We start from the raw sequence: 27,040 nt of genomic DNA on the forward strand, positions 1-27,040 counted from the left end.
GTCTGATACACAGGCTGCATGCATCCCTGGACAGTTATCAATGTGGCCTCACAAAATCATACATGTTTAATCTATGCTCATCTGGGTCCTCATTTCTGGTGGAGAAGTGCTTAGGTCTTTTTGACCTAAACAGCTCTCCATCAGTAATCAGCAGCCAGAAGAGCATAGATTTACTCCAAGATTAACATCTCACTAACAATCAAGAAATAAGCAATATCCAATCAAGAAACTGACAAACAAGCCAACAGTAAACAGCTCAGCCAAAGAAACCTCTAAGACCATCCCCATCAACACTAGAATATAAACAGAGCAAACCCCATTCCTTACTAGCACTGATGATTTCACTTAGTTTGGGTAATGAAAAGTCTGCAAAAAAACCCAACTAAAATAGTACCAAACACATACATGCTAAATGACGCAATGCATGAAATACTAATGCAGAATTCCAGTTGCTCATCCAATTGTGGATGTTGTCTTGTAGACAGTGAGGTTGCAGGGAAATACTAAAAGAGTTACTATGGATATAAAACAGTTTTGGTGAAAACACATTTTCCATAGTTAAGCATTTCTACTTAGATGCACAAAACTGTTTATCCAACAAATGGAAAAAAGACTGGAACAATAACTGTAACAGAGTCATGAAATAACTGAAAATATGTCAGTTATACAGGAAGAACATTCATTTCCATTATTTCTGCAAAATAGTTTTTTATGTGGGTGTTAGTTTATCCTCAATCATAAGTAGATAAAGACAAAATGTGTTTAATTTCACATGTCCAACTCCCTAGCATACAAGAGCCTCTTGTTTACTGAGATTTATTCTCAAGTGTCCTTAGTTTTGGATACATCGGTGAGGATGAGGATTAGAATTGCCCTTTCTGTTTGTCTTTTGTTCTCTTGGACTGATAAAATGTAGTTTTGTAAATAATTTCTGTAAATAATAATTTTTTTCTAAGTGCTTATCAAAAATTAACATGTATTGGTATTAATACTTTTTAATACAGTTTCAAAAATCTATATTGAAAATTTAAAATATACTGGATTATATACTTTGAATTCTGCTTTAACCTAAATCTTTCATTTGTTCTTAATGATCATGCCTTTGAGTTAATTTCAAATGCTTGTAATATGGATTTTTTTTTATTTTTAATAAGAAATTGTTATGAACTACAATCTGAATAGGTTATGATGATGTTAGGTTGGATAGAAAAGAAGTAACTTCGCTTATGTTGAACAGAGCCAAATTATTTATTTGAACAACAAAGGTAATGAGTATTTTAAGTTAAAAACTTAATTTCCACTAACATTTTTATCGTGTTTATTCATTGCAAGTATGTATTAAACTAAGAAGGAATTAGTGAAGTAACGAGAGCAGTGAGTATTTGCAAGATGAAGGTAGGAAAACTCTAACTCTGAGCCTAGAAAAATTGTGACATCTCAGGTGCTATATCATAAGCTATATTCTTATTATCTGCCTAAGATCTACGAAACATTATGTAAAGGGCCAATAGACTATGGGGGGAGGGAAGTATGGGTGTGATTCTATATCTAAGTCTGTCTGCCTGTCTGCCTATCTATCTTGTTAATTAAATTCTTTATCTGAATTATCAGTGCCCTGGAACAGACAGCTTTATGTTCTAAACCAGGGATAGGGAACTATGGCCCTTTTATGATCTGTGAACTTCAACTCCCAGAATTCCTGAGCTAGCCAGTTCACAGATCGTAAATGGGCTATAGTTCCCCTCCCTTGTTCTACAAGTTCAGCAATATGGGCTGCAGAGGGCAATTATTATGGAATCCAGGTGTTTTCCTCTAGGAATTGAGATATCTAGTTCTGTTTTCTTCAGTAGTGTCTTGACTCTTTCCCCCATCTCAAGTTTCTCCTGAAAGGCAAGCAAATTTCATTTTACTGATAATCTGCAGTATACCAGCATCTGTATGATGGTCTTTTAATTGGGCTGATTGTTTTTAGGAGTGTCATGGCAAAGCTTGAAATTTGTGTTCCTTAAACTTCAATTCCACTCAACTTTTTATTTCAGTTTTTTTTATTTATTCACTTAATTATATTAGAAAGCCTAGCTGTGTTGAACAACTAGGTACATATTAATGATAGAGAATTGTATGTTTTCTGCCACCCATAGGTTATTAATCTCTTCCACTCCTTGTTTTTTTTCTGTACCATTTTAAACTCTTTGGGATGATTTTTGAAGACGAGCCATACAGTTTCCTGTCATTTTGTGGTGGAAACATGAAAAATATAATTAACCCCAAAATATTGTATCGCAATTACAGCAAAAAAAAAAAAAACCTTTCAAAAAAAATTCCAACCACATATGGCCTTCCTCATTCTGTGCCTCTCAGTCCTCCATTAGTGCTACATTCTGTGTAGTTTGTGTCCCCTAAAATATTGAAATGTGGGGAAGGATCAGAAGCCTCAGGAAATTGTTATTCATATGTAATGATGTTATTATATAATGTTTGTTTTTCCCTTCTATCTGCCTGCACATCTCTCAGTCAATTTATAGTTGGAAACCTCAATGAAATTATATATCAGTGATGGCAAACCTTTTTGGCACCAAATACCCAAACCAGAAGGTGCATGCATGCGCATGCACCAGAGTGCCAGAAACCCAAAGACCAGCTGGCCAGCCAGCTGATCTTCAGGTTTCCAGCATGTGCATGCCTGCTTTTTGGCCGTTTTAAGGCCATTTAGGCCTGGAAAATGGCCAGTTTTTTTGCCCTTTGGAATGCTGTTTTCAGCCATTTTCTGGAGTTCCGGCGCCCGCAACGACCAGCTGGTTGGCACATATGTGCACTCCAGAAACCAGAAGAGCAGCTGGCGATGGTACATGTGCTCACAGAGAGGGTATATATATGTATGTATGTATGTATGTATGTGTGTGTGTGTGTGTGTTGTATTTGTGTTGATAAATAAATAAATAAATAATAAATAAATAAATAAATAAATACAACACAAATATAAAAAGGCAACATTAAAAATAAAAATATGGTTTTCTGCCTGGATGGTCCTCTGTGATGAGCCGAATGACAGAAAGGGGGAGTAGTGAGCTCCCTCCCATATTTGGGCACACCGTAACACAAATACATATATGTATGTATATGTATGTATGTATGTATTTTCACGGGTGAAAGTATGCTGGTCTTGTTGTATTCGAGTCTTTTCCCATGTAAGATTGAGATTGTCTTGGCAACGTTTCGGCAAGGTCTCGCCATCTTCAGGCTGGTGTTTTCGGCTTCAAGCATGGTCGGAGCTACCGTCTTTTTATAAATTTTTTTTGAGGGGGAGTTGTTTTTGGTAATTGTTTTCCTTTGGAATCTGAAAACCTGAAAACTGAATTACATAGTCTCACAAACATATTAATCTCCAACGGATTCCAAAGAAAAACAATTACCAACCTAATCCAAAGGAAGACTCCCTCCAAGAACCGAGACACAGAACAGGACAACAGCATCACCCTCCTCCCTTACATCAAAGGCACCACAGATAAAATCAGCAAAATTCTCCACAAACACAATACAAAGACAGCCTTCAACACTGACCAAAAAATAGCCAACATCTTAAGAAACCCCAGAGACAAAATCCAGCTAGAAAACCAAGAAGTCTACGAAATAGCATGCAAAATCTGCCCTGCACATACATAGGACAAACGAACAGGAGAATAAATGCATGAATCACAGTACACAAGAATGCAGTAAGTAAAAAAGAAAAAACTTCCCTTTTTCAGCACCTTAGAGCTACAGGACATGAAATTAATTTTGAAGGAACCAAATTAATCTCCAAAACTGAACACTTCAACTAGAGAATAATTATGGAAGCTATCAAAATAGAGAAACACCCCCACAACATGAATAAACGTGACAATACCTCCCGCCTACCAGACATCTGGAAACCAGCCCTAGTCAACAAACGAGCCCCAGCCACCACCTAGGCCGTTACAACACAAAACAACAACTGACACATAGCCAGCACCAATCAGCACCAATCTACCAATCATGATACAACCACACAACCAATCATTCCACCTACTGAAATAACGCCAGCACTCCCCCCCCCCAAGATTTATAGAAAGACGGCAGCTCCGACCACGCTGGCGAGTGAGACCTCACTGAAATGTTGCCAAGACAATCTCAATCTTACATGGGAAAAGACCCAAATACAACAAGACCAGCATATATATATATATATATATATATATATATATATATATATATATATATATATATATATATATATATATATGTGTGTGTGTGTGTGTGTGTGTGTGTGTGTGTGTGTGTGTGTGTGTGTTTGAATTTGATTTGCAGTCATACTATGATTTGCGTTGTTCAAATATAACCACATACTAGTGTATAAAAGACATAAAAGACAAAATGCAACAGTTTGTAGGGACTTATTCATACAATTCCAAATCTTAGCATCATTCCTGAAAAGGGCCATATCTAAGAACTAAAAAGTAAGGTTTCTTTGCAAGACAATCATATTTAACGTTGTTGGGAGAGCTTTGAAATGTAATTCTGAAATATTTCCACAGTGGGAGCTAAAGAGGTTAGTGTTAGCAGTTCATATCTTTTTTATATTGATCAGATATAAAAAAAATTTTTTTTACTTGGCACTCTTGCCACAAAAATATTTTTATACACTTACTTCCTTTAGGAATAAAAATGAGCAGCAATCATTTTGTGGCTTTTAATTGACTTCACAAATATAACTAAAATAGTTGCTTTATAATGAATTTTGGAAGTTTAATGAACAGATAAAGCCCTTCTAATTTTGGGTTTTGTGTTAAGATCAACCAATTCTTATAAAATGCAATGACTACAGATGTAAATTTTTAATGATATTATTAATAGAGATAATAAAAAATATAATTATTGCCATATAATTATTCTAAATAGACAAATCCGAGCATAGCTAGTAACATGATTTAGCCAGGAATGTGTAAATATCCTCAAAGAAAATTGACATAATGTAAGAAAATAACATTTTTGTTTTCTTTGTAGTAGTTACAATTAAGTTAGTATCTTGCACTTTGCCCCCATCTAACTCCTTCTTGGAGTTTACCCTCTTGCATTAGCTATGTGTACATTCATCTGTATAAATGCTTTTGATTGGTGCTGGTGAAAAAGGTTTTAAACTATTTAAAATGTGGAAAAATTCCTTCCCAAATTTTTTAACAGAGAGAGACTGAGAACACACAGCATTGAATCATCAGGAAAATTGAAGATTTCCCCTGAACAGCATTGGGATTTTACTGCAGAGGACTTGAAAGACCTTGGAGAAATTGGACGAGGCGCTTATGGTTCTGTCAACAAAATGGTCCACAAACCAAGTGGGCAAATTATGGCTGTTAAAGTAGGTGATGCCCATAATTATTTGTACTTCCAACTGTAGGATGGAACATGATGGAGAATTTAACGTTCATCCATCTAGCACTCTACAAATGTCTGTTGTTTATATAGCACTTTGTAAGTGCTGTATTAGCAGAGAGAACTGTATTATTACTGGTTTATCTGATGTGATTTATAAAGTTTGAAGAAAATAAGCCCATTCTTTCTTTTAAAAATATATTTGCATATGCATAACATGGGATTAAAAAATGCTGAAAAGTTGTACCCTGTTTCACCCAAAATAAGACCTCACCAGAGAATAAGCCCAATCGGGCTTTTTAGCGCATGCACTAAAATAAGCCCTCTCCCAAAAATAAGCCCTCCCACGAAATATTGCAACACAGTAGCAGCCATGAGGTGACCATGCTCTCCGCCTCCTGTACCTCAAAAATAATAAGACCTCCCTGAAAATAAGACCAAGCACTTATTTCGGGGGGGGGGGGGAGAAAATAAGACCCTGTCTTATTTTCGGGGAAACACTAGTGATATAGGTACAATATTTTTTCATAGACAGATGAAAAATATTTTTTCATGGACAGTTTAAACCAGTGGTTCTCAATCTTTTCTTCACCATGGATCCCCTTTAAATACCTTTTGTGGCCATAGACCATGGTCACAGACCACCAAGACTTAACTCAAGATTTAAATCATAATATTTCTTCAAGCCTTCATGGACCCCCTGTGAAGACATCACATGCACTCACACCGGGGTCTGTGAACGCCGGGTTGGGAACCACTGATTTAAACCAATGTGCTTATGGAATTTTACATATTCTCCACTTTTCTCAAACAGCAGTGTAGATGTCTTTTAAGTTACATCAATAAATATAATCAGCTCTCCTCATTCCTATTCCACTCTCTTAGGAGTTGAATGAAATCAAATATTTTGATCTGAACTCTGAACATAATATGGTTAGTACATTTTAAGTGGATCATTATCCAAAAGAACTTCATATGGTTTGAGGGATTGTTGAGAATTGCTTTCTCCCTAATTTTTCATTCTGTAGCAATAAAGGACTGGGTGTGAACTGGAAAATGTATGGGAAACTTAATTTAAAAATGTTTTAAAATTCCAATAGCTAACTGTAGAAGTAGCAATTAAACATGCATTGTGCAGCTTGTTTGCACAACGAAGGCACTGAGATTGGTAGAAGTGTATTTGTTATATTGACCCTACAAATATAATAGCAGCAAAAATAAATTAGTTTGATTATTAGTTTGAGACTTCTTCCTAATGCATGAACAATGCATGTTTTACATTTCATCTGCTGAAAGCTGAACAAATTAGTAATGTTTTACATTTGATCATTTGAAGATTTAATTACATAGATATATCATCTATATAAATATCTGTATATTATACATTTTCACAGTGCTAACTATACTTTTGCATTGAGAAAGTACAATATAAACGCAGAGGCAATAGCTCTATTAGTCATAACCCCTTAGATTTTTCCATAGAAGAGAATTTAAAAATGGCAATATACTTTACTGATCAGTAGGCAATCAGTAGCCAGTCATTTTGTTATGCCCCACTGATCAGACTTCAAGAGGTTGAAAGAGCATGGAATGACATTATCCTCTTTTGCCCTAAATTTGTGTAATTTATTCATAGTAGGGGAATGCAGTTTTATGAAATCATGTTTTATGCTAGAAAAAAAATTAGAAGAATCTTGGCTGAGGCTGTGGTTTATTCACTTTTGAAAATAAGAGCTTGAATTGCTGAAGAATATAAATTAGTCTCAAAGTGTTACAGCCATTTTTACTGTTACTCTTTGGTTCAGTGTAAAGACTTTGATAGACCACCACTAACATAATACAGGTGGTCTTCAACTTACAACAGTTCATTCAGCGAACATTCAAAGTTACAACGGCATTGAAACAAGTAATTTATGGCCATTTTTACACTTACGACCCTTGCAGCATTCCTATAGTCATGTGATCAAAATTCAGATGCTTGGCAAGTGGTTCATACTTACGACGGTTGCTGTGTCCCAAGGTCATGTGATCACCCTTTGCAACCTTCTCAGAAGCAAAGTTAATGGGGAAGCCAGATTCACTTAACAACCAGTTTGCTAACTTATCAACTGCCGTGATTCACTCAACAACTATAGCAAGAAAGGACAGAAAAATGGGGCAAAACTCACTTGACAAATGTCTCACTTAACAAGAGAAACGTTGGGCTCAATTGTGGTCGCAAGTCAAGGACTACCTATATAAAGGGTATTTGAAGCTCTGTCTCACCTCAGTGGGATTGACCCACCTCACTTGTTTCAGCAGAAAGGTCTTATTTCAGACCTTGTCTGCCAAGGAATATTAGTTGGTGAAGTCTAAGCACTAGACCCTTTTCTCTGTGGTCCCTGCCCTTTGGGACATTCTACCCTTGAGTGAGATCCGCCCCCATTCCCTTAGTTTTCCAGAAAAGCCTTAAAACCTGGTTCTGCTAGCTGGCCTGGGGCCCAAATGGGGATGCTCTTATGTTGGAGATAAGTTGATGGAGTAAGAGAAAAGGCCCCAACTTGTGTTGTTCATCCCCTTAATTTTTAGACTCGATATTTAAGTCTTCCAAATTTTAACTGTTTTTATATTGATCTTTTATCATTTTGTAAGTTGTCCAGAGTCATTTCAACAGTGAGATAGATGGCATATAAATGTAATAAATAAATAAATATATAAGAAATGAAGTTTGTTGTTTAAAAGTATCCATCTTTAGTATGGTTATATGTATATTTTATTTCTCCCATTATTCTTTTTGGAGACATTATGAAAGTGAATAGCATATGAGTTCTGCTTAATAATAAGCATCTGGTGTGTTTTCTAGAAAAAGCTTGTGCAGTTCTTAGAGCTCTGCCAGAGAGGTTAAGCACAAGCTAATTCTGAGATGAAAGGGCAGCCATTCAAAGAAGACTTCCTGTGGGGATTTAGAATATTAGCAGAATTTATATAACATTTAGGTTTTAACTTGTCAGCTTAAGCTATGCATTCTACATTATTCATATCATACCTACGCTTAGCATTACTTTTACATACTGTGTAATCTTAATCTTATCTAGAATACCTATATGCTTTATGCTTTTGAATATTGGTTTGCCTGCTTAAAATATTTATGTCAGGCCTTTCTGTCACATTTGTTCAATGACAGCTAAAAGTGCCATTGGCACTTTTAGCTGCCATAGATTCTGAATTTCTACGAGAAATGGCAATAAAATGCCAAAATGAATTCAACTGTTCAAGGAAAAGATTGTTCATAAAACAAGAGAAATTTATAAACAGGAACAAACTGAAGAGTTGGGATGAGTAGATTGCCACTTAACACGTTAATGATTCAAGAAATACACAAAAGAACTACTTTACAGATGGTTTCAGGCCTGTACTTAGGTCATAAGAGATCTTAACATTCTAGGAATGATTAGATCTAAAGGAAAACAATGAAGGTTAGAGGAACTGATGGTTTATTTAGTGCCATAAATAATGGGGATATTGCTTGAGTTAAAGAGACTACTAGAATAAAATAAATGTTAAATCAATTTTGGAGGAAAGAGCCAGTTTGGTTTAGTAGTTTAAGACAACAGACTAAAACCAGGAGATTGTGAGTTCTAGTCCCCCCTTAGGTATGAAAGCCTTCTGGATGACTTTGGGATGGTCATTCACTCTTATCCCGTGAAATCTGACCAGAGCGACAAGCCAACCAGTCAATTTAGGACACAATGAATACATCAACATTTGATTGATCTGAAAATACAGACCCTAGACTGCAAAAAAACCTAGGATAAAAAAAAAAACCTGATCCTATAATCAGCCAGATGTTTTGATTGGATTTGGACTTTTATCCACATTATTTATTATTCCTCTGTTTTCCAATGCATTTTATAGTCAAGACTTAATTTTTGGATAGTAGGCAATATCTTCAATATCCATAACTTCCGAATATAATTTTTTGCTTATTATTTTCTGGGATGCAGAATGATAGATAGCTCTTGAAGAATTAACCAGAAAACATATAGCATACCTCTGGAATAAAGCAAAACCTTTTTCCAGAGTGGGTTTGCAGGATGATCCAGTGATGGTATTGTCACAACCAATTGGCCTCCAGACTGGGTTGAATCTGAAGCCAGGCCTCTGGGCTCCTCTCCTCTGACTCCAGTTTCAATCCAGACTGGCCAGCATAGAGGCTGAAAAAAGCTTGACTCCTGAAAGAAAATCCATTACTGGACCCTCCTCAAACCAGCCTTCCAGGGACCCTACCTCCTTCTTTTTGTAAGTTCTCCACTGGTGGCTGTGGTTTTCCAGCTGCCTGGGGCTTGATTTTTCAAATTTGGGAGGCTCCGGTGGCTGGGTCCCTACTCCGGCGGCCATTTTAGCCGGCGACCACATGGAGCCTTGAGGCCTCATGATCGGCACCGGAAGAGGCTAATGGGTCTGGTTTCCAGCCCGACAGCCTCTAAAGACTGAGCAAAGCACCAGCGAGCAACGGGAGCGCAGAGAAGAGCGCAAAGCCCTCGGCGCCAGGGAAAGCCGCGGAAGCGGCTGGAAAGGCACGCAATGGAAGCACAACACCTTCGGAAGCCTCGGAGGGCGCAAACGCAGCAAATTCAAAAGGGGAGAGAGAACGGCTGCTGCATCTGAAGAGGAGGTGAGGGACGGATTGGGTGGAAGCGCGAGGAGTGCCCATAAGTAGAGCGCGATGGCAGATAGGGCCTTTCACCCCTATGTCCCCGGGGGAGGGCCCTTCCCAGCCAGTCTGTTCCCCTGGGTCCCCTTCCTTGGCAAGTGAGCAGTCTGTCCTGGGGGACAAGGCGCAGTGTGACCCAGAGCTCTCTGAGGACAAGGAGGACATGGAGCCTGAACCCCCCGCCTTCACGGGATTGTTGCCTCCTACCTTGTTCTGGTCCCTCTTACACAAAGCACATACCACTGCTCAGCTGGGGAAGGGGGGGGCGAGGCAGCAAAGGAAGGGGAGCTAGCAAGGAAGCTCCAGGGCACGGTCTATTCCAAGCCCAAAACAGTTAAGGAGGAGATCCCTGCTCCCAACCTATTCCTGGAAGTAGTTAAGAGGCAGTGGGAGACACCTGGGGCCTTCCCCACCACAGGCAGCAATGACAGACAGTTCTATAACATCGAACCAGATTTCTCCCAAGCATTGCAGATGCCCTCTGTGGATCCGCCGGTGGTGGCCTTGGCTGCCCCTGCCTCACTGGTACCCAAGGATGTGGCAGACAACCTGAAGGCAGAGGACAAGAAGGTAGAGATTATCCTCAGGAAGACCTTCCAGTCGTCGGCTTGGGCCATTAAGGTGGTGGCCTCCGCCTTGTTTTTCAACCGTATGGCCATCCTTTGGATAGAGCAGATTCAGGTGCGCATTCGTCCGCCTACACCAAGATATCAACAAGTTAGTGGCGGTCGCTCAGTTCTCAGCTGACGCAACCTTAAACGCCATGAAGTTTGCTTCCAGGGCTATGGCATCATCCGTCGCATTGCCTCCTGTGGCTCCGTGGCTGGCAGGCAGAAAACAAGGCAAAGTGGTAACTAGCGAAAGCGGCCTACATGGGGAGGGGTTCTCTCTTCGGGACTTCCCTTGACTCGACCCTGGTGGAGGATAAGAACAAGAAGAAGGTGCTTCCGACATTGACCAAGAAGGCGGAGCAGAGGACCACGCCCTATTATCGCAGGTCAGCACAGTGACCACAGGAACAGGAAACCCACCAGAGCAGGTACCCGGCGGGCAGGGCGGTTGGGCCATCCGACGGGATTCAATTGGGACACATCCCGCTTCCAGCCTCAGGGCAAATGGCCCTTTCAAGGGGGTGGTGGTCGCCCCTTCCGCCGGGGCAAGTAGGTCGCCTGTGACCCCACCCATTGGCGGCCGCCTAGCTCTGTTTGCAGACGCCTGGGTAGAGATATCCACGGATGCCTGGGTCCTCAGCACAGTGACCCATGGTCTCCGCCTGGAATTCCTTTCCCTTTCCCCCAATTGTTTCCGGGTGTTCCCCCTGGCCAAGAACATTGACAAGCGCCATCCAGTACCTGCTCGACATTGCGGCCATAGAGAGAGTCCCTGCGGACCAGGTGGGCAAGGGGTTCTATTCAAACCTGTTCCTAGTGCCAAAATCATTGGGGGGATGGAGAGCCATTTTAGACCTAAAGCTCCTAAACCAATTCTTAGTATATAGACATTTTAAAATGGCATCCCTCAAGTCCATCCTGGCAAGGATTCGGGAGGGTGACTACATGGCATCCATTGATCTCACGGAGGCTTACCTGCACATCCCCATCCTCCCTGAGCATAGGCGTTTTCTACGCCTCTCCTACCTAGGGCTTCACTACCAGTACAGGGCTCTACCGTTTGGGTTGGCTTCGGCCCCCAGGACCTTTACCAAGGTGTTAGCAGTAGCGGCTGCCCATCTGAGGGAGATTCCCATCAGGCTCTTTTGCTACCTGGTGACATCCTTGTCCAGAGGGCATCTCCTGCTCAGACTAGGTCAGATCTTCAGCAGGTCATTGACACCTCCAAGGCTTAGGGTTGTTGATTAACTTCGAGAAGAGTACTCTCTCCCCATCCACCCGAATCCTACACGTGGGGGCGGTGATTGATTCCCGGTTGGGTCGAGTGTTTCTTTCCCTGGATCGCAGGTCCAGCTTGCTGAAGTTAATTAACCAGATCCAGAAGGATCATTGTGTCCCCGTAGCCCTTCTTTCCATCTTGCTGGGAAAGTTCATCTCATACATCGAAGTAGTCCTGTGGGCGCGATTACATGCCAGGACGCTCCAATGGTCAAAGAATGACCTTCAACACAACATAAATTGGCTGGAGCTCCGGGCAGTCCACCTCGCCCTACGACGGTTCCAAACCTCAGTGGAAGGTCATCACGTCCTCGTCTTAAACAGACAAAGTTCCAGCAAAGCCGCACATCAATCGACAGGGGGGCACACGATCCAGAGCATTGCACACCGAGGCGATGTCGCTGGGATACTGGGCAGAGAAACACCTGCGCTCCATCCAAGCGAAACACATCACCGGTGTCGACAACCATCAGGCGGACTGGCTGAGCCAGGAGACGGTAGACAACGGAGAGTGAAGTCTGTCCAAGGAGATCTTCCAAGGGATCTGCCAGAGGTTCGGGAAACCGGTGTTGGACCTGTTCGCCACTCGGTCCAACGCTCAGCTGCCGTGGTTCTTCTCTCGGTTCCCAGGCTGAGATGATTTTAGTCTAGTGAGCCAGTTCTAAGCATATTAGCTAAAGTTAGTCCAGGACATAGTTTGACATTTTTTATTGGATATAATTTAGTATTTGATTATCAGATGGCTTCCATCCAACAACTTGAAGATTGTTTAGCCAAAGAAAAGAAAAGAAAACAAACAAAAAATAAGGCATTTACTAATTTCACCAAAGTTGTGGTGCTGTTTTGTTTATTGCAGATCTCAGTATAGATGTAAGAGGATTCTAGTGTAGTTTGGTATCCTTGCTACTAATTTAGGATAAAGTTTTTGCTTTAAAATATTTTTTAAAAATCATGATTCAAGTGAGATTAGTAGAGTAATAGTGCCATCGGTAATGCTTGAACAGTCCTCATTTACCTTATTAATCCCATGAATGGTCATTGTTAGACTACTGTACTCTGTGTACCTCAGAAAAAACATGGGTATTGTTTGCTTTAGATATTTTTGTAATATTTATCAGGTGTCCCATACCTTGCAATTCAGTTATATTTAGCTTTACAAAGCTTTCATTCATAGGAAGAAATTGTGAAGAACTATGTTGTAAGAAATTGTGGAAGGCAAATATTTTAATCATGCAAGTAGGCAAAGAAATATGATCCTATGGAGAAAAAAAGACTGATTATCCTCTGAGGCAATGAACCGATCTTGACAAGCTAAGAAAGATTTCCAATTATGTATCACATGGATTTTCTATAATGACCGGAAGAATTTCTAAAACAATATTACATCTCAGCAGAATTTATTTGTAATAACTGGAATAATTGGGAAAATTATGTTATTGCCTGAACAGTGAAAGTATACAAATAAATGTATTACTGTATTAAAGTAATATTGCATTAACCTATATTAAAAGTAAAAGCACCAAGTCCAAAAACTGCTGTTCACAAGATGAAAACTGTCAGTGCCTTCATTCTTGTAAATATTGTAAATAATGATTTTCAAAGCACAATAAAACTTTTGAAAAAACAGATGAAAAAACATTGGCATCAATTAGAACAAGAATATTATACAGGGCAATATTCAAAAATCCTGCTAACCAATAATTGATAGTATGTTTTTTTCTTTTTCTTTTTGGTCAAATATAACCCAAGGACTTAAAGTTGTATGGAATTGCAAGTCAAGAATTCTCTCCCTTGAGAACGCTAATGGTGCCTTTGCTTTCATCATATCTTACAGGTTGTCCAACAGTTTCCAAGATACAGCTAGTAAAAAAATACACTTCTGAATTATTTGCATCAGCTGTACTTTTTTTGTGTGAATTTAAATTTATTTATTTACTACAAACATTTTCCTTAAAAAGAAAATGTAGAAATTCAGCATCTCTTTTAAACTGCATTACAAAAACTATTATTATGTATAATATATTTATTCACAATACTTTTAAATGTTCTTTTTAAACGATATAGAATGATTAGTACGTGTTTAATAGGCAAAAGTTATCCAAAGTACCTATGAAAATATTTTCTCTATGTTCAGAAATTTGCAACATTGATCTCTCTGTCACTTATTGATCCTTGGAATTTTGTTTCTCTGCCTGAATGGAATTAATTGTCTGCACAGCCATTATGACCAGGGAAAGCATTCAGAATAAATGCATAGGTTGCAGTATTAATAGTCAAATTGTTTCAAATTCAAAAATTTAACCTTAAAATTCATTTATTTGTTCTATTTATATACAGTTGAATCTCTATTGACTTACCGCATCTTGGGGCGGAATCACCAAAAACATACATTAAAACATCAAGGATCAATATTAAATTAAATTAAGATCATGAACTCAGAACTACAACTAGTCAAGATAGATTTTAATAAGAGTGATGATGAAAAATAAACAGATAACAGAATCAAATATATATCAATTAAATCTTTGTAAGTCATTCAAAGTAAATTAAAGGTGATGGCAACAAACTATTGAACTGAATGCTATTCTAAAAAGTCCCACCTTCAGTAGTTTCTGCAGTTTGAGAAAAATAGTGCATGCTTTAATTGTAAGGGAAGGATTTTCACAAGGCTGCAGCTGAGAAATAGCACCTCCTGGCTTCCATTTTCCGTATTTCAAGAAATATGACTAAAAGCTTATTGGGAAGGATACATTGGAGGAATCCACTGGAAGATGGGCATTGGACATAGAAATGTGTGTTGCAGGGAAACACTGCTGCAGATAATGAGCCATATTAAGCATCAACATAAATTCTGACTGGTGTTAGCTTTTATCTCTGGTGTTTTCTCTCTCTCTCTCTTGTATTCTGTATGATTACAGATGTATTCTGTATGATTAAACTTAACTGGTTTAATTTTTTTCTATTCAATTTAAGTCTTTGCCAAACTAGTATTTTCTCCCATTCTCAAATATTTCAGATTGATAACATACATTTATATTTAAAAAATATGTCTACTATGACTTGAGTTTGATGATTTGTCCTTATCGTTCTTTCAGAGAATTCGGTCAACAGTGGATGAAAAGGAACAGAAACAGCTTTTAATGGATCTGGATGTAGTAATGCGAAGTAGTGACTGCCCGTATATTGTTCAGTTTTATGGAGCACTCTTCAGAGAGGTTGGCATTCAGAATTTGCTTAATTTGCATCCAAACGTTAGGTATTTTCAGAAGGTTTAATGAGTCATGGCATGCATTAATTGAAGGGCAAGATAGAAAGTTTTCTGGATAACATCGCATGAAGTGGGGTACCTGCAATACAAATGTTATCAGGATTAGTTCTAACAGTTGAATGTAAGGAAGCTTCAGAATATGATTTTGTTTTGTTGTTTGACAAAAAAAAAGGTCATTATGAGTTTATGCTCTATATTTTCAAACTTTATTTTCTTAATTACATTTTAATCAAATCATATTTCCAAATGTGACATACTTTCACACTCATAATCATCCTACTAGATAGTTTAGACCAGTGGTTCCCAACCTTTTTTTGGCCATGTCCCATTTAATCATCTCTAAAATCCTGATGCCCCCCCCCCCCCCGGTGACATGCAATTCTTATTTTACTCAAAAAGTGAACTCTACTTATGCGGAGGAAGTCTAAAAGGCCATTAACTTGGTTTAAACAAAGTTCAAATTGCCCCCCTGTGGGGCGTGAGACCCACATTGTGAACCACTGCTTTAGATAAAGATAATTTACTGTAACCCGTTCAGTGTTATTTATGAGGTTCCTGGATCAGTGGTGATTTGAAACCCAACCATCCTGGTCCTGATTTGCCACATTATTCTAGCTAGTCCACCTAAGAATGCTTGAGTTATTTATTTTGATTTTGTGCAGGATATGTTATGGGCAGGACATTGAACTCATGGTTATTGAGCTTTGCGATCACTCCATGTACAGTACCTAAAATGATATATGTCCAATATTCACCTTCTAATAGCACCTTAGAGAAGTAGTTTGATAAGCTGTGCAACCTCGTCTTTTTACAGAAGCTTGCTTATTTATAATGACCTCCTTCTATGGAGCAAATCTGAAGCCCAAGAAACAAAATATTATTGTTGATATTATATCACATATAATGTGACATACAAAGTCATACAGAATAATGTTCTTTTCATTCAGTCAAGAGGCCACATTAAGTAGAAAACATCCCTTTTCATGAAATAAATCAAAATTTAACCCACTCATGAATCAAAATATAATTGTCTTTATATAATGAAATTGGTTTTTTTCTAACTAAAGGACAATATCATTTAAATATACAGTGCACCCATTAACCCATCAGGTAGTCAATATATAATTTTTTAAATAGTACTTTTTCCTTTAATATAAGAAGTAGATGAATTTCGAATTTGTTCAAGAAGTACATTTGAAGAATGTTATTTTTGCTTGCTTTAGCATTAAGGATAATAGAATGTGCAGTAATGTATGTGAGAAGATTTTCATTGTTTATTTAATTAACACAGAACATCCAAAACATTTGTTTCACTTTAACAATAAAAATAATAGTCCTTTTTCTTTCTTTGTTTAGGGTGACTGTTGGATCTGTATGGAGCTCATGTCTACCTCGTTTGATAAATTTTACAAATATGTATATAGTGTATTAGATGACGTTATTCCAGAAGAAATTCTAGGCAAAATCACTTTAGCTGTAAGTTTTCTTTGAAAGCTCCTCTTTTTTTGGTGCCTTCTTCTGATTTACTTTGCTTTGCTTTCCAAACCAGTTTCTAGACAGCACTGAGATTGATTTATTTAAGACTTGTTACTCTGATATTTCACTGACTTCTTTTAAAATGGCTTATTTTGTTTGCTAAGTAAAAAAAAAGTTTGTAATTCACTGGATGAAGTGTGAATATGGTTATGTATGTGTGCACTACCAAATGTGAGTATGGTATGTATGTTTGTAGGGTAAGGTATTTATGTATGGACTTTCTATTCTGCTTCAACCCAGACAGCTGTTTGGTTGATTGAAGAGGACAGAATTGTAATGTAGAGAATCTTGTAGAAAGGATAAAACCCAGTTTCAACCATAGCAATTCTGAGCCCATTACTTAACACTCTCTTGATTGACACAGAAAAGGATCCAAACAGTTGGGCAGGTTGAATGATGTTCAGTGGGATGGTGAAAAAGATGCATAGAATGAAAATCTACAAACCATCACAACCATGCTGCTACTGCTTCTTAAACCATGTTTATTTAAGTAGGAAGGAGAGTCATTCCATATATTATAGTTTCCCACCATAACTGTTTAAATCCCCTTAATCAGATAAATGAACTTGAGAAAAGCAAGCTCTATTGAGATTTTAACTGTATCAACCCCGGGAAAGCAAATATGTATACGATTTTGTGTAATAATGGAAATTCCAATCCTAATTAGGATCATAACCCAAGGACTACCTCAGCTCATATTTCTTCTTACTTTACTGGTACTATTGAACCCTTTCCAATTATCTTTCTTTTTAATCAACTATGTTGTAAAAATTTATTGTTACGACTTTGAAGGGATACTTTTGGATTTCTGCTTTATAATTTTCCTGAAATATATTGGTTTGGTTTAGTTTGGTTTTATTGGATTTATATGCCGCCCTTCTCCCAAAGGACTCAGGGCGGTGTACAACATAAAAACACATATAACAAAAGTTAAAAAAGATTAAATAGGCAATCCAATAACCTTCCATTGACAATTTAAATCAAATTTAGGATTAAATTAAAATTAACAATTTAAAATTAATAATTTAATTTATTCTATTCAGGCCAGGCTGGCTTGCTGAAAAAGTCAACTCTTTAGGGCGCGCCGGAGGTCGGGGATTATGTGAAGCTCCGGGGGCAGCTCATTCCAAAGGGAAGGCGCTCCCACAGAGAAGGCTCTCCCCCTGGGGGTTGCCAGCCGACACTGCCTGTCCAACGGTACCCTGAGGAAGCCAACTCTGTGGGATCGCACTGGACGGTGGGAAGCTACCGGTGGCAGTAGGCGGTCTTGCAAGTACCCTTGGCTAAGCCATGGAGCGCTTTAAAGATCATAATTAACACTTTAAATCACACCCGGAAAACAACCAGCAACCAGTGCAGGCCGCCTAAAAGGGGTGTAACATGGGAGCACCTAGGTACCCCCATGACAACCCGTGCGGCTGCATTCTGCACCAGCTGGAGCCTCCGGGTGCTCTTCAAGGGCAGCCCCATGTAGAGAGCATCCGTTCTAGAAAGCATTTGTTGATTTGGAATTGTGTTATTAATAGGACTTCCGTAGAACTCCATTAATCTTTCTTCTTCTCTCCTAGACTGTGAAAGCATTAAACCACTTAAAAGAAAACTTGAAAATCATTCACAGAGGTAGGCCTATCTGGGTATGTCTTTATTATACAAATAACTAACTTTTCAAATTGGATCTTTGGAAATATGTAAAACGTGGAACCATTCAGAGACTTTGCATGTGTCTATATGTAATTTAAGAAATATAATTATTTCACAATTTATCTTTATAATTTTAAAAGCCCTTTGATTTTAATTTTTAATCTATCATTTCTAATTCATTTTACTTTGATTTGCTATGCTCTCTATTGTATTGGTGTGGATCAGTGACGTGCAGTCAGGTGAGGCAAGTGAGGCACAGCCTCACCTCTCATCATGAAAAAAAAAACATATGAGAGCTTGCTGTGAGGTTTTAGCGCGCTCAGCCTCTCAGGCGACAGCTGAGGCGAGACTGAGCTAGCTGCTGATGACTCTGCTTAACTGTTAAAAAAAGGCTCAAAAAAGCATCCTGGCCAGACGAGAGGGACTGCAGAGAGGGTCTCCTCGAGTCTAGGACAGCGAGTCATTCAATGGGAAAGTTGCCTCTTGGAAGGAATGACCCGGCTTGGCTCCCGCTTCGTCTCTCCTGCCTCTTCGCTTCTCCGTTCAGTCGTTGGGCGGCAGTTCGAAAGCGGGAGCCAAGCCGGGTTATTCCTTCCAAGAGGCAACTTTCCCATTGAATGACTCGCTGTCCTAGACTCGAGGAGACCCTCTCTGCAGTCCCTCTCGTCTGGCCGGGATGCCAGCGAGAGTTTTGGATTGGAGGAAGGAGGGATACATTCTCTCTCTCTCTCTGTCAAATGGCAAATCCGAGCAGCCGCTGCTAGGAGCCCATCACACACGTTCAGGCAGGGGGGGGGTCTGAAGGCGTGCAAGAAAGCCCCCCCCCCATTGCCCGAATGTATGTGACGGGCTCCCAGCAGCGGCTACTCGGATTTGCCATTTGTGTGTGTGTGTGTGTGTGTGAGAGAGAGAGAGAGAGAGAGAGAGTCTAGGACAGCGAGTCATTCAATGGGAAAGTTGCCTCTTGGAAGGAATGACCCGGCTTGGCTCCCGCTTCGTCTCTCCTGCCTCTTCGCTTCTCCGTTCAGTCGTTGGGCGGCAGATCGAAAGCGGGAGCCAAGCCGGGTTATTCCTTCCAAGAGGCAACTTTCCCATTGAATGACTCGCTGTCCTAGACTCGAGGAGATCCTCTCTGCAGTCCCTCTCGTCTGGCCGGGATGCCAGCGAGAGTTTTGGATTGGAGGAAGGAGGGATACATTCTCTCTCTCTCTCTCTCAAATGGCAAATCCGAGCAGCCGCTGCTGGGAGCCCATCACACACGTTCAGGCGGGGGGGGGGGTTCTGAAGGCGTGCAAGAAAGCCCCCCCCCCATTGCCCGAATGTATGTGATGGGCTCCCAGCAGCGGCTACTCGGATTTGCCATTTGTGTGTGTGTGTGTGTGTGTGTGTGTGTGTGTGTGTGTGAGAGAGAGAGAGAGAGAGAGAGTCTAGGACAGCGAGTCATTCAATGGGAAAGTTGCCTCTTGGAAGGAATGACCCGGCTTGGCTCCCGCTTCGTCTCTCCTGCCTCTTCGCTTCTCCGTTCAGTCGTTGGGCGGCAGATCGAAAGCGGGAGCCAAGCCGGGTTATTCCTTCCAAGAGGCAACTTTCCCATTGAATGACTCGCTGTCCTAGACTCGAGGAGATCCTCTCTGCAGTCCCTCTCGTCTGGCCGGGATGCCAGCGAGAGTTTTGGATTGGAGGAAGGAGGGATACATTCTCTCTCTCTCTCTCTCAAATGGCAAATCCGAGCAGCCGCTGCTGGGAGCCCATCACACACGTTCAGGTGGGGGGGGGGTTCTGAAGGCGTGCAAGAAAGCCCCCCCCCATTGCCCGAATGTATGTGATGGGCTCCCAGCAGCGGCTACTCGGATTTGCCATTTGTGTGTGTGTGTGTGTGTGTGTGTGTGTGTGTGTGTGAGAGAGAGAGAGAGAGAGAGAGAGTCTAGGACAGCGAGTCATTCAATGGGAAAGTTGCCTCTTGGAAGGAATAACCCGGCTTGGCTCCCGCTTTCGATTTGCCGCCCAACGACTGAACGGAGAAGCGAAGAGGCAGGAGAGACGAGGCAGGAGAGACGAAGTGGGAGCCAAGCCGGGTCATTCCTTCCAAGAGGCAACTTTCCCATCAAATGACTCGCTGCTCTAGACTGCAGAGACCCTCTCTGCAGTCCCTCTCGTCTGGCCAGACTAGAGGGACTGCAGAGAGGGTCGCCTCGAGTCTAGGGCAGTGAGTCATTAGATGGGAAAGTTCCCTCTTCCTCCGCCCAGCCCTCCTTTGCTTAGGCTTCTTTGTCAAGAAGTGGCTTTTGGGGCTAATGGGAGAGGGAGAGGGAGAGGGAGAGAGAGAGAGAGAGATAGAGAGAATCCCGTCACATACCTTCGGGCAATGGCGGAGGCTTTCTTGCACGCCTTCAGAAAGCTTCTGAAGGCATGCAAGAAAGCCCCCCCCCCATTGCCCGAACGTATGTGACGGGATTCACTCTCTCTCTCTCTCACACACACACACACACACACACAAACACAAAAATGGCAAATCCGAGTAGCTGATGCTGGGAGCTCATCACATACATTTGGGCAATGGGGAGGGGGCTTTCTTGCATACCTTCAGAAGTTTTCTGAAGGTGTGCAAGAAAGCCCCCCCCCCATTGCCCGAATGTATGTGACGGGATTCACTCTCTCTCTCTCTCTCCCATTCACTCTCTCTCTCTCTTCACTCTCCTCTCCCATTAGCCCCAAAAGCCGCTTCTTGACAAAGAAGCCTAAGCAAAGGAGGGCTGGGCGGAGGAAGAGGGATCTTTCCCATCGAATGACTCACTGCCCTAGACTCGAGGCGACCCTCTCTGCAGTCCCTCTAGTCTGGCCCCCCCATTGCCCGAATGTATGTGACGGGCTCCCAACAGCGGCTGCTCGATTTGCCATTTGTGTGTGTGTGTGAGAGAGAGAGAGTGAGTGTATCCCTCCTTCCTTCGCTGGCGAGAGTGAGGGACTGCAGAGAGGGTCACCAAACCAATTTCGAAATCATTCTTTATTCCAAATGCGCACAAAAAGCGTCCGCGATCGGTGGAAAAGAGCACTAGGTAGCTGGAACGCAAACACGCATCTACCCAGCTGTCTTTTCCAGCTTTTCGTGCGCATTTGGAATAAAGAATGATTTCGAAATTGGTTTGGCGAGGCGGGCAGAGTTGCGGTTCTCAGTGGAAGCTGCGGGCAGCCGAGGATCCGACAAGAGCGAGGTGCGCACGGCAGGGGCGGAAGGTAGCCCGCAGCTACCCCCTCCTCTCCTTCCTGTCGCTCTCGGCTGGAGCCAACCTCGCCGGCCCTTCCAGAGCCGGAGCGGGATGGAGCGAAGAAAAAGGGGCGGAAGCGCAAACAAGAGCTCGGGGCGACAAAGCGGACTTTTCCTTGTTGCACGCAAAACGCCGCTTTGGTGGGAAACCGCTCACCGTTCTTGCGCGCCTCTCCATCCACCGCCTTGGAAGTGAGTCGCGCGGATGGAGCTTTGGGGCTGAGGAGAGAGGCAGGGATGGAGGGAGTGGGGGGAGAGGAGCCGGCCCCCTCACCCCCCCAGGCAATGGGAAAAGCTTTCCCGAAATGGGGGGGGGGTATCGCGGGAAATAAAAAGAGCGCGCGCTGGGGGGACGAAGGAGGCTTTGGCACGCCTTAGAGGTGGGCGGGAAAGCAACGAAAGGGGCAGCGAGGGCGGGCGGTGGCTGCAGGCGGCAAGGCTTGAGCGGGGTGAAAGCGCAGCTCCTTACGTTGCTTTCCCATTCACCCCGCTCAAGCCTTGCCCGAGGGAGCTGGGGATCGGGCTTTGGGTTGGTGGGAGACCTTGAAGGAGTGGGGGGGGGGAAGGGACTGGCGCCGGTGGAGGAAGCAATGCTACACGGATCAGTGCACTCTGCGGTCCTGTTCATGTTCTCCATGTTCACTCAGGAAGGCGGAAAATGGGACCACATGTGCTGCACACGTGGTCCCATTCCCCGCCTTCCTGATGACGTCACCAGCCTCCCCAGCCATAACCCTCACCGCACGTCACTGGTGTGGATCATTACTTAACACATCATTTGCAGGAATATACCTTCAGTTTTATTTCCCCCAAATGATGATTCCACTAGTAAAGATGGTTATATTTGCTCATTTCTGCCTCTATGATCAGCAGTTAATCAATCTATCATCTATCTATCTATCTATCTATCTATCTATCTATCTATCTATCTATCTATCTATCTATCTAAATCTAAAGAGTAAGGCATTTGGAACAGCGAGGAGTCATTTTTGGAGGGAACTTTCAGGAAATGGAGAAAACTGCCCATCACTTTCTTTCCCTCAAATGCAGGAAAGGAAGTTCCAGGTCCCAAACAGTGACATAATTGATTTTTTTTTTTTGCTTTAAATTACTATGAATTATTTGAATTTCTAATGTAATTTTCCACATCAACTCTCAGGTTATACTAATAATTATTAGTAATTAAAGTCCATGTACAATAAAATTGAAACTCTATATATGGAAATCCCAAAATGACCAACTAAAATAATAGAAGTTCCTTCTTTCACCCTTGGGAAATCTGGATGACTCACTGCCACCAGAAATATTAAAATATTGCTTAAAGTAAAGACAAAGATCTTGCAACTTTCCAGTTCAGATTAAAACTCCCAGCATTCTCTATTGCTGGCTTGATCTGAAAAAGTTCTAATCCAACTCCTGTGGTTAAATAAATAATAGCAATAGCACTTAGACTTATATACTGCTTCATAGTGCTTTACAGCCCCCTCTGAAAGGTTTCCAGAGTCAGCATATTGCCCCTAATAATCTAAGTCCTCATTTTACTCACCTTGGAAGGATGGAAGGCTGAGTCAACTTTGAGCCACTCAAAATTGAATTCCTGGAGTGAGCATAGAGTTAGCCTGGAGTACTGCATTCTAACCAATGCGCCACCATGGCAGGCATTGTGAATTTACTCTCCTTTTCTTTGCTTTTATCACCAGACCCATATGTTCAGAACAAGTTGATGTAAAAAATTGCAAATACTTTACCTGTCACTTAGTGGAATTAATGTTGACCTTCAGAATCACAATGTGCCTTAATATAACGCCTAGTAATTTGTGATGTACAATACATCAGATTAGATTTTGCTTTTATGCTACATAATTTTCCTGGGTGCTGCTCTGGAGAGTCCAAGCATGGGTTAAATACAGCCAATCTGCCCAGGACTGAATTGAAACATTAAGCCATGCCTCTGGTGCTGACTAATCCTCAGATTTTTTCAATTCACCTAGCCCAGTGGACGCGCTTCTAGTTTCTCTTCATTCCTAAGTGATTGCTTGGGCTCTCTATTTTTCTACTTTACTACAAAATCAAAATAATCAAAAACAGATCCTGCCAGATTAATCTTATTGCATTCTTTGACAAAGTGACAAAATTAGTGGACCAGAGGAACGCCGTCGATATAGTTTACTTGGACTTCAATAAGGCATTTGATAAGGTAGACCATAACCTACTACTAGATAAAGTAGAAGAATGTGGGTTAGACAGCATCATCACCAGATGGATTCGTAACTGGCTGACCAACTGCACTCAACGTGTAGTCTTCAGTGGAACTGCATCTACATGGAGAGAGGTATGCAGTGGAGTACCCCAAGGCTCTGTTTTGGACCCAGCACTCTTCAACATATTGATCATTGATTTGGATGAGGGAATAAATGGGGAACTCATCAAATTTGCAGATGATGCCAAGCTGGCAGGAATAGCCAACACTCCAGAAGATAGGCTAAAGATACAGAAGGATCTTGACAAACTTGAACATTGGGCACTATCTAATAAAATGAAATTCAGTGGTGAAAAGAGTAAAGTTCTACATTTAGGCAAGAAAAACCAAATGCACAGGTACAGTATAGGTGGTACCTTGCTCAACAGTAGTAACTGTGAAAGGAATCTTGGGAGTCCTAGTGGACAACCATGTCGGACCAGTGGGTCCTTCAGACGATACACATAGGTCTAGAGTTCATTTCCCCCCCCTCCCCGACAATTAGGTGTCCAATCCACTCCTGTCCGGTCAAGAGGGCTCTCATGGAACAGGAGATCCTTCACCTCAGAGACATAAACGCCATAGAACCGGTTCCACCAGGTCAGGAAAGGACAGGGTTTTATTCAATACTCTTCCTTGTCCCAAAGAACTCTGGGGGGTGGGGGTGGAGGGGGATCCTCAATCTAAAAAAGCTAAACCATCATATAGATTACTGGAGGTTCAAGATGCAGTCCCTTCAGTCAATTCTGAGTTGCATCAGACCGGGAGATCTCTTAACATCCATAGATCTCAAGGAGGCCTACCTCCACATCCCCATTCACAATCCTGAGATTCGTTTATGCAGGCCACGACTAACAGTACAGGGCTCTGCCATTTGGCCTGTCCTCGGCATCTCGGATCTTTACAAAGATCCTAGCTGCGGTGGTGGCCTTCCTGAGATCTCGCCCAGTGCGCCTGCATTACTACTGGACGACGTCCGCATTCAGTCATCGTCATGGCAACAAGCGGTGGAAGACCTGCAGCACACTGCGAACCCTCCAACATCACAGGTTCTCAACAAGGAAAAGAGTCATCTGCATCCGATCACCAGGCTGCAGCACCTCGGCACCATAATCAACACCACCAGTTGCCAGGTCTCCCTGTCTCCAGAGCAGTTGGCAAACATCAGAAGCCAGGTGTTGCAGGTACTGCAGTCATCGCAGACATCGATCGTGCAGCTGTCACAACTCCTTGGCAAGATGATTTCGTGCCTGTCAATAGTACCTTGGGCATGCCTTCATTCTTGACACCTACAATGATTCCTCCTGCCCTACCAGAGGGCCAACATGAGGAACTCTCAACAGCTGGTTCAGGTTTCACCAAAGGTACGTCAGTCCCTCCAGTGGTGGCTGTCCCCTGTGCTGGCGAAGGGCACCCTCTTCAAAGAGCCAGACTGTCTCACCATCACGACGGACGCCAGTCTATTTGGCTGGGGCACTCATCTCCACAACCAGATTGCGCAAGGCAAATGGTCAATGCCCGAAGTGTCCCACAGCATCAACTAGTTAGGATTGAGAGTTGTGCAGCTCGCACTCGCTCACTTCCAAGATGACATCAAGGGGTGTCACGTGAGAATGCTAATAGACAATGTGGCCATGAAGGCACATATAAACCATCAGGGGGCACTCGTTCCAGGTCCCTGATGGAGGAGACAGAGCACCTGGGAAGGTAGGTGGAAAGATACATGTGCTCGATCCAAACAGAGCACATCTCTGGGGTGCACAACATCCAGGCGGACTGTCTGAGCAGGGCCACGGTCGATCACTCAGACTGGCGCCTGCACCCGGATCTAATACAATACAATAGTAGAGTTGGAAGGGACCTTAGAGGTCTTCTAGTCCAACCCCATGCCCAGGCAGGAAACCCTATACTGTTTCAGACAGATGCTATCCAACATCTTAAAGACTTCCAGTGTTGGGGCATTCACTACTTCTGGAGGCATCTGTTCCATGTGATGTGCTCCGCTTGGATTGAGCACAGATATCTTTCCACCTACCTTCCCAGGTGCTCTGTCTCCTCCATCAGGAACCTGGAGCGAGTGCCCCCCTGGCGGTTTATATGTGCCTTTGTGGCCAATTGTCTCAGAGGTTCGGCCATCCCCTGGTCGATCTGTTCGCTACCCTGGAGAACACGCACCTCCCCAGGTTCTTCTCTAGGTTCCACACCCCGCAAGCCAAGGAGGTCAACGCTCTCCACTGTCTGTGACCATCAAGACTGATGTACGCGTTCTCCCGTTGCCTCTTCTTCCCAGGGTGATTCTGAAAATCCTGTTGGAGGAGACGGAAATTCTACTCGTGGCTCCCTACTGGCCCAGAAGGACCTGCTTTGCTGACCTGGTGAGTCTCTCCGTCAACCTTCCTTGGCGGATTCCCCAGCATGAGGTCTCTCTCAGCCAGGGGGCGCTTCAACATCCAGAGCCCCATTGGTTACAACTAGCCATCTGGCACTTGAGAGGGACCTCCTAAGTAGCGGTATTTCCACCAAGGTCATTCACACCATTCAGGCATCTAGACAGCCTTCTACAACCAGAATATACGACGCCACGTGGAAGTCCTTCAACAGCTGGTGCAGAGAGCATGACACTGTGGCGACTACGATTTTTCAGATCTTAGACTTTTTGTAAGATGGACTCAACTAAGGCCTGGCCCCTAACACTCTCAGATGACAGGTGGCGCCTTTTCCACGAACTTGACAGTAGACAAGCATTCTTCCCTTGGTCGTCATCCCATCATCTGTAGTTTTCTGCGGGGTGCAACAAAGCTGAGGCCTCTGGTCGTTCACAGGTAACCCTCATGGGATCTCAATGTGGTGTTAAAGGCTCTCATTGGCCCGCCCTTTGAACCTCTCCGATCGGCCAGCCTCAAACATCTGACATTTAAGACAGCCTTTTTGATTGCCATCACATCGGTACGGCGAATTTCTAAATTGGCAGCACTGTCAATTCGCGAGGACTTATGCTTGATACAACCTGACAGAGTAATCCTCCGTTTGGACCCAGTATTTATACCCAATATCAACTCTTGGTTTCACAGGGCCCGGGAGGTCATAATTCCAGATTTTTGTCCGCACCCAAACATCCCAA

The 27,040-nt window shown here is 42.3% G+C and overlaps 1 protein-coding gene across 8 annotated transcripts in view; it reads left to right on the forward strand.

Moving 5' to 3' along the window:
• MAP2K4 (mitogen-activated protein kinase kinase 4) overlaps window positions 1–27,040 on the forward strand; it is a 75,741-nt gene that overhangs the window by 36,603 nt on the left and 12,098 nt on the right. For all 8 annotated transcript variants that reach the window (XM_081933966.1, XM_081933961.1, XM_081933964.1 and 5 more), the window contains 4 exons: window positions 5,200–5,374; window positions 15,066–15,185; window positions 16,595–16,714; window positions 18,343–18,394. In XM_081933966.1, the coding sequence (XP_081790092.1) occupies window positions 5,200–5,374; window positions 15,066–15,185; window positions 16,595–16,714; window positions 18,343–18,394 (467 nt within the window). The remainder of the gene's footprint in view (window positions 1–5,199; window positions 5,375–15,065; window positions 15,186–16,594; window positions 16,715–18,342; window positions 18,395–27,040) is intronic.

This window comes from Natrix helvetica (genome assembly GCF_964273705.1).
Source record: "Natrix helvetica genome assembly, chromosome: 1".
NCBI classification, from domain to species: Eukaryota; Metazoa; Chordata; class Lepidosauria; order Squamata; family Natricidae; genus Natrix; species Natrix helvetica.